The sequence below is a fragment of the Egretta garzetta genome, unplaced genomic scaffold (assembly GCF_000687185.1).
Source record: "Egretta garzetta isolate BGI_Z169 unplaced genomic scaffold, ASM68718v1 scaffold66, whole genome shotgun sequence".
NCBI classification, from domain to species: Eukaryota; Metazoa; Chordata; class Aves; order Pelecaniformes; family Ardeidae; genus Egretta; species Egretta garzetta.
In genome coordinates, this window is record NW_009259856.1 from 591,951 (window position 1) to 600,244 (window position 8,294).

At 49.6% G+C, this 8,294-nt stretch overlaps 2 protein-coding genes across 2 annotated transcripts in view; both read left to right on the forward strand.

The window, feature by feature from the left end:
• Positions 1-3,001, forward strand: part of OSCP1 (organic solute carrier partner 1) — an 18,543-nt gene extending 15,542 nt beyond the window's left edge. The window contains exons 10-11 of the mRNA XM_035895511.1: positions 2,787-2,870; positions 2,984-3,001. Of these exons, the coding sequence (XP_035751404.1) occupies positions 2,787-2,870; positions 2,984-3,001 (102 nt within the window). The remainder of the gene's footprint in view (positions 1-2,786; positions 2,871-2,983) is intronic.
• STK40 (serine/threonine kinase 40) overlaps positions 494-8,294 on the forward strand; it is a 21,532-nt gene continuing 13,731 nt past the window's right edge. Inside the window, exons 1-3 of the mRNA XM_009639977.2 lie at positions 494-748; positions 6,071-6,183; positions 7,931-8,050. Of these exons, the coding sequence (XP_009638272.1) occupies positions 7,939-8,050 (112 nt within the window). The 5' untranslated portion in view covers positions 494-748; positions 6,071-6,183; positions 7,931-7,938. The remainder of the gene's footprint in view (positions 749-6,070; positions 6,184-7,930; positions 8,051-8,294) is intronic.

The window sequence follows — 8,294 nt, forward strand, 5'->3', positions numbered from 1 at the left end:
GGGCCGGGGCAGAGTAAGGCTCACCTGCTGGCAGGCCGGGCCGCAGCGGTCAGCAGGGCGCAGGGCGTGTCCCTGATGCCAAAGCGTTTGTGCTACGTCCTTTTGTTGTTTTTCTGTGGCATCCGCGCTGATGGTTTGGTCACATAATCGCATTACTTAAAAGCACCCTCGTGTTCGGCTGCTTTTTATCCGCAGGATATTACAGAATCATCTCTTCTTGAAACCACGTGGGGGGAGCCTTGTAGGCGCTCAGCTGCCGTTTAAGGACAGCCCTATTGATTTTGCCTGAACTGCCCACTGTCCTTCGCCTAAGCAAGGGGGGTGTTCCCTGTCTGCAGGGGCTCGCTGGTGCTCTGGCCTTGTGCGCTGTGCCCCGTACCCCGGAGCTCTCCAGCTGGGAATTCCTCCGGGAGTGGAGGAGGCTCCGTGCCCATTGTCATTTTCTATGTGAAACAGGTTTGGGTTTTTTTGTTTGTTATTTTTTTTTGTTAGTTGGGTACACGTTTGTGAGCTTACGGTGTCAGTGCTACGAATGATAGTAACGTTAGCAAGTCAGTGTGTGGAGATAAATAGATTTTTTTTCTGTCTCGTTAGGGCTAGACGAATGGATTATCGTTAAAAACAGCAGCCACGCCTCACTGTAAAGAAAGTGTCAGCACGTGTGTGAGTCATGCAGTAATCTTTGTGCGCACAAGGAAAGTCCTGCTGCAGTGGATTAATGAATATTAGGTGTACATAGTAACATAAGGTATGAATGAAAAATAAAATCTCGTAATGCAGTATGCATCTCACCTGACGGTGACTTTAAAGGTAATGGCTGCCTGGCTTCACGGGAGCAGCCCAGGGTGGGGAGCTGGGGCGGTGGGCTCTGCGCTGGGAGAGCTGCAGTTGGATTTCCAGGCTCCTCTCCTGCGCTGTGCCCTGCCGTGAGGATGGTGGGCTGGAGCGGGGATTTTTCCAGGTAGATGTGGCCTGTTCTTCAGCATGAAAGGGTTAAGCTGAGGTTGGTGTTTATGTAACCAAACAGGGAACTCCCAGAGATGAGTCCTTGGCTATCTCCTGTGTTGATGCATCAGAAGGGTTTAAAGAAAGCCCAGCTTGTTGCTTGCTTGCACTGTAATTACGTTGCTGGAATCCTGTGCTTCAGAGTTTCCCTGGATGCCTGGGGGGGCCGGGAAGGCATTTGATTTCCCTGATGTATGACTTGGCCTGTGGAAGCCTTTTTTTGTCCCTGAGAAGTTGGAGATTGGCCACAGCTAGATAGGGGACATAGGCGAGATGTATGGGGTCCCTTTAGCTCTGCAGCCCCTCGAGTGCTGGCTGTGCCTCACTCACATACCTGGGATTAAACTAATTGGCAAATTGGGCTGAGGAAGGAGGTTTTCTGGTGGGTAGGGGCTGCCAGAGGGGCTCACGTTTCCCAGCTTGTGAAGCACAGCTCAGTGAGTTTGTGCTTTACTGGGTGCCTTCTGATGGCAGGGGGCTAGCTCCAGCCCCTGGTGCTGCATTGGTGCCTTGGGATTATTCCTTCTTCTTTGGTCAGAGAAACTCTGTGTCTGGTTTTGAGCGAACTTCTCGCTTAGGGAAGAAGCTTGAATGAGTCTCCGCACGTTTCCAAGAAATCTCTGAGTCAGGGCTCCTCTGTTTCTGGAGGAGGCTTCCCTTCCCAGAAGGGCTCACACATGGGTTGCACTGGTGGCTCTGAGTCATCCGATGGGCTTTTTTTTTTTTTTTTTTATTATTACTTCTCTTATGGAAAGGTTACACTTCCAAAGCCTTTGGTAAAGTTAATGCTCCTATATAGCGAATCTACCACGGTGCTTTGCAGATGGAGGGGAGCCCACCTGGGCTGCAGCAGCTCTGCCTTCCCGCACCCCTGCTTTCCTTGGGATCTGCCCGGCAAACGCTCCCTGTAATCCCATAGCCAGTGACTCCTCCACAGGCCTGGCTGATCCAAACTCCGCCTCTTCTCAGGGAAGCTTTTCCAATGGGAATCAAGCCTCTGTCCCTGGGAGCGCTGATGACTCGGCTCTGAGCTGTCCCTGGCTGGGTTTGCCCAGGGAAGGTGTGTGGCAATGCTCTGGGATTGCTGCTTCTCCCAGCGATACCCACCTGCTTGTGCCTGTGCATTCCCGGGCCGGGGAGCCGGACCATGCTTGAGGTTTTACTCATTTAATGTTAGTGCTGGTGAGGGTTTTTAGGTCATATCCAACATCACTTCTCGTGAGCTGGAATTTGCCATGGCTGAAATGCAAACTTTGATTAATCATCACTGATAAATACTGCCCAGTGTGTTATTTAGGTGGTAAAAGGTGCAGCCTGATACTGCTCATTCAAATCCTTTTATTTTTTTTAGTTTCATTTTTGGAAAAGCAGAGGCCTGTGCTGGCTGACAGGAGAGTGGACAGGGCGAGTGGGACAAAAACCTTTGGACCAGGTCTCCAGCTTCATCCCGAATGCTGCACTATTTGGCTCCTAGAAGAGAGAGCTGGGCAGAAATACTGCTGCACTGGGTGCCAGGTCTTCTCCTGTCTGGGGTGGGAGACGGATAATTCGGGAGTGCAGAGCAAAACCATGCTTCCCTGGGCGGCTGAGCGCCCGGCTGCCGTGCCGCCTCTCCGCCGCGGAGGTGTCGAGCCCGGTGACGAAGCCCGTGGGGAGCGGTGATTCATTTGTCCTGTGCGCACGCCCCAGTCGGCAGCCGGGCAGCCCTGCCTGCGACACCCACGCAGCCCGCTCTTGTTTCCACCTGCAGCCTTCCCAGGTCAGGAGCAGGCAGGTTTCAGGTGCCGGGGCGAGCGGGAGCAGCCGCAGCTCAGCTCCTTCGGCTGCCTGGGAGCTGCTCCCAGGGGCAGGTTCCCTTTAACAGTGTGAGCTCCTTGCTGAAGGAGCTTGTCCTCGATAGCTGTGAACTTCCAGCAGGCACTGGCGGGTTCCATCGCCTGCCGCTGGTTCCCAGCTCATCCCGTTGCCTTGCTTGCAGAGGTCAGCTCGCTTGTAGCAGCGGGGTAGGACAGCGTCAGGGTTGCCAGTCATCGCACTAGAAAGTGTAAATACCAACTCACTCATTTTGTCCCCTTGTTGTGAGATAAAACAACAGAAAGCGTCATGGGGGTTGTATCAGCTGTTCCAGTGCCTTAACTAGTTTCTGTGCTGCTGAGTAATCCTGTTAACGCCCCAAAGGTACTTTTTTTTTTTTCCTGCTCCAGCTATTAGCTGTGGCTGCTGGACTGCAGGACCTGCTTGTTCGTTAATCTGAGATGAAAAGGTCGGTTCCCTCCTCTCTTGTTTTTCTTTGTTGTTATGCTGGGCACTGGACCATCATGCAGTAATTGGGGAATTAGCCAGTTTCCTTAAGCTATGTAATTAAAAGACGTTACATCTAGGTCTCCAAATTATTTGATTAATAATTCTGTTAAAGCCGTAGCTAGCATAGTAAGAAGCTTTAGACACTTCTCCATTGAATGTTTGATGTATTGCACGCATCGCATTAGAATTGTGAAGTAATGAATTGTCTGTGAGAGAGAGACTGTTCTTGTTACAGATGGTGGGACAGGGCGCGGGGGTGGTTTGACTCCGTTCGTACAGTTTGGGTTTTGGGGGTGGGGGCAGCGAACCCACCACGTCAGCGTCTAATGGTCCTGTCCCTAGGATGGAGTGTTTTAAGGGATAAGTGTTTCTGTTCCGGTTCTTTGCACAAACGTTGGACGTTCTCTCTTGAGACTGATCGTGCTGATGTTAAAATGATATTTTTTTTTTCCCCCCAGTCTTAAGAATTGGAAAGTCCCGTCTGTCTGTGGGGCTGCCTGTAGACAGAGGCGTTGCCACAGGGGCTGGGGGGATGCGCTTCACCCCTACAAGGCTCGCCACCTCTCATGGAAATGTTCTAAATTCTCAGCTTTGGGCTATTTTAAATCTCAGCTGTGCTGCAGCGTAACTGGTTCACGTGTGGGACTCCACTTACGAGGACGTCCTGGTGTGATGCAGTAATCCCCTCGCGTGCTCCGAGCAAGCCTGTCCTGGGAAGGCTCGGCTGCTCCGGCGGCACGAGGGGCAGGATACGAAGCAGCAGCTCGTTTGCTGCTTGAAGGCGTTAGGTGAAGGAGCAGTGGCGCTGCCAGCGCCCCTCCAGCATCGTTGTGCGGGGCTCCTGCCACCAGCGCGTGTCCGGGGGCCAGTGGTGCCCGTGGGTGGGATGGCAGATGGCTTCAGCACACACTGCTCGTGGGACGGGACCCTCATCTCGCAATGGGTCCCGCTCCGGGTCTGAGCGCTGCGGGCTGCTCTGGCCTCGTGTTTCTGCTTACAGCTGCGGAGTCATTTTAAGCTGTCCAGTTTATTATGGCTTTTGTCTAAAACTTATTTAAAGCTTGTTCTTCCAAGGTACCGTTCAGCTGTTGGTGTCTGAGCAATACCAGCTTCATGTTGCAAATACTTCTGGTGGTGAAGCCCCTCGAAATCAGAGCTTTGTATCAGCCCAGCTCAAGCCAAGCTGAGATGGATTTGCAGGTAGAAAACGCCTGCTGACTTGGCAGGGAGGGGGAGCCTCCTGCATTGCTGTTCCTGTTCTAAGGTTTTCCTTAAATCCTGTCTCAAAATGCCATTTTTAGCCCTGTGCCTAGTGGATGGCCGCTTGTTCTGCAGGAGACTTACACAAGGAAGTTTGTGCCCTTTTGACCAATTTCCTTGCTCTAATTGGGGTTACACAACGAGCAGAAAAGGGAGCAACCTTCCTGCTTTTCCACAGCAGCTGCCCCTTGTTTTCTTCCTTCTGCTCTGGGACCTTCCTCCTGCCCGACCAACCAACCTTCGTTCCAGTCTCAGAGGAGCCTGAAGTGCTCACGTGCAAACCCTCTGGGTGCTGCTAAGGGCCCCTGAGATTTTTTGGTGGGTTCTGCCGCCCCCTCGGTGCAGCCTGGGCAGCAGGACCTGAGGGGGGAGCAGGGAGGTGGGGCAGGCAGTGGCACAGGCTTGTCTTTAACAGTTGAGTACCCACTTATGTTGGCATGCTTCTCCCTTGCTCTCACAAGTGCTGGAGCTGTGATATTTAAGTCAGTGGATGTCCTTTAAGCAGCGGTAGGGCTGGGGCACCTCCGCTCGCTCTCGGCGCCGAGGCGACTCATACCGAAAGTGCTGGCTAGCCGGCGTGCGGGTGAGTGGGCTGCCGGAGCGCCGTCGGCACAGGGCTGCCTGACCGGCCGTCCTGCTGCCTAGAGCAGGCTCTGAACATTGTTTATCAGAGTATTAATAGTTTCAGTACTTTAATTGAGAAAGATCTTCAGCACTCTTTGCGGGTCCCCCAGGACCAGGTGATAATACCGCATTGTGTTTTGCGGGTGGGGTGGGAGTTTGGCTCCTGCATCCCGAATGTTCCTTTTGCATTTTTAAGTTGATCTAACTGGATACTGGTAAATGCGCAATGTCTCAGGGTTAAACTTCAAGTGTTTGGTAGGGGCGGTATAGATTCAATTCTAGGGTGTCTGATTTAAATCCTAAATTTCCCCTTTTGAATGGGACCAGATGAACTAATAAGCAGTACTGAATTTGAGTTGAATGAGCTTGATTATTTTTTTAAGAGGCTAAATATAAATAGTAAGGAGTGATTAACTTGCAGTGGGGATTTGATCAAGTTCAAACTTTAAGTGTTAACTCTTACGGTGATTAAAAACTGCTTCTAGTGGTGAAGATTCTGTTGTGGCTCTACTGCTTACTTTGGGTATATTTAAAATACTGTTAAAACAGGCAAGCTGGTACCACGTGGTGGAGGTTAAAATGGAGAGCGTGTTTATTTCTGCTGTGAAGGTCTGTCTCACAACACAGAATGCCTTTTGAGATTGTTAATGCTTGTATTTGTCTTGCTGTGCAGGGCTGTGCATCTGTGACTCTTTGGGGACTGAACTTCAAGAGTCCTTTTTTTTTTCTCTCACGTGATATCAGGAGCTTCAGGCCTTTTCTAAGCCAAAACAAACACAGATGTTTCAAGCTGCAGAAGTTTTGGTGCATACCACGTTATCGTAATCAAGAATAATCCAGAACCACAGCATCAAGTGTATCTCATTTCGTATTACAGAGTCTTCGACCTTTCGACCATCCAGCCTTCTCCAAGGTGATGACTCCTGTCTCCTGAGACGTTGGAAAACCTAGTTTGGAAGAAGAGTAAAGATACAGTTGATGCTGAACTACGTGAGTCCTCAGATTGTTTTGTTTACGATAACGCCGTTTGCACCAGCAATTCCTATCCAGCTCGGATTGCACAACGGTCATTATCTCAGAGTTTCTGTGCAGTGGGGTTTCTCCAGTGGAAATCTTACTCATATGTTTCCAGCAGGGATGATGATGATGTTGCAAGGAGTGGAGAATTTTATAAGGCACAATTGAATATTAGGTCAGGGATGCGGAATGAGCAGAACAAGGAGCATATGGGGCTCAGGACTTTGTTCTGTCCAACGAGCCGTGCCTGGTAACGCCTCTCTGCCGGAGATCTGATCGGCTGGTGGAAGTCGGTAGTGCAGAGATGCAAAGTCTGCTGCAAGACTTCTCACCTTATCTCCCTTGCTATCTCTGGTCTTGGTGACAGGTACTGCTAGATGAATTAATGCAATGAGATCACGCTTGTGTCCACAGAAAGGGTGGGACTGCCAGAGGGTAAACTTCATTCAAAGCATGGTGATTTATCAGTCTTACGTGGTGAAACACTGGGACTTTTTAAAAACAAATAAGTACAACCCAAAAATATTTTCCCTGTCTGCTGTAGTAACCTCTTAGGGAAGACTACCACCGGGGCTTGGTTTTGACTTGCTCAGAGTAAGAAAATGGATCTGTGCTTAGTTCCTCCTCTCCCCTACCCCCCTCAAAAAAAAAAAAAAAAGTCTTTGAAATGTTAGAGCATGAGCATTTAGTGTCTAGATCTTTGTGAAAGTCTTTGAAACTATTTTCCAAGAGGTACCGGTGAAGAGGAGGTGCATTGGAAACAAGGCTTCGGTTTGATGCAGCTGATGTATGCTTGCAGCGGGTGAAGGCTGGCCCGGCAGCCATCACAAGGGGGTTTACTGCTAAACTGAAATGAGACTGTCCTTTGGGGAAGAAGTGTTTTAGTCAGAGAGACTTGAATTGATTTGACCCTTTAGGCATCGGTTCTGCAATACTGCCTCAAATTCCCTTTACATTACTGAGCAGCAGAAAATGCATGTTGGAAATCAGACTTTCTGCAATACCTGAACAAATAGGAGTCAGTCAAGCTTTCAGTTGTTCGTGCCGAATTGTAGTGGTGTGTAGACCTTGAATAAAGCATGAGATTCGCATTTAATGGATTAAATTGTTCTTTGCATGGAGTGGTGGTGCAAGAGAGCACGTGCACTGGCACCACAGTGTTCCATTTCATTGGAGTATCCATTAAGGGCAGGGAATAGTGTGTTAATTCTAAACAAGGCATCGCTTCCTGCACGTGTGGGCTGAGGGGGTAAGAGTTTTATGTGTTGGTCTCAAGTTCCTTGGTGAGCGGGCTGTCGTGCCTGCTGGGAAGTCCTCAGTGAAGGAACCCCCAGGTCCATACGCTGAATCAGTAGATACCCATACAAAAGGATAACTTGGGCGTTTTCTTCCAGAGTTTTTTGGAATATGTTAATTTGCAAACTTGCTTTTGCGGTAAAACAAGCGTTGATTATTTTGACTCGTTCGCACTGTGTCTCTCAAACAACTGTTCTAGGAAATGTTGCTTTGAGTAATGAGGCTGATTTATACCTTCAAAAATGCATTAAGCCTCCAGCCCACAACTGGTCTATCGGTAATGAGCCATCGCTTTTTTGTGGAAACACAAGTAGGCAGAGACACGAGTGCATCAGTAGGTGAAAGCCTTCCAGTGTTGAAATAAGGGATAGTATAAGAAATTAACGCACTTGCTCATCAAATGTGATCTTCTTTCTCTTTCAAGAGCCAAGGATGAAGCGGCGAGCATCAGACAGAGGAGCTGGGGAAACATCCACTAAAGCAAAAGCTCTTTGTACAGGGATTTCTGGAAATAATGCCAAGAGAGCAGGCCCTTTTATACTAGGTAAGCAGGGAGGGGTTTCTTCTTCAGCTTTCAGGGTAGCTACTGATTACAAAACTGGAAATAGAAGGCACTATGAAGTGAGGCAAAGCAGATGTGTGATTTAGCATCTTACCTCAGAGCGCAGTTCACCTCGTGTAGCAGAGCAGCAGCCCTTGGAGCTAATCGAGCTGGGGAGATTTGTGATGCGAATATAGCAAGGCAGGCATGGCTTTTAAGATAAATATGAAGCTTTTCTTCCCCCCCC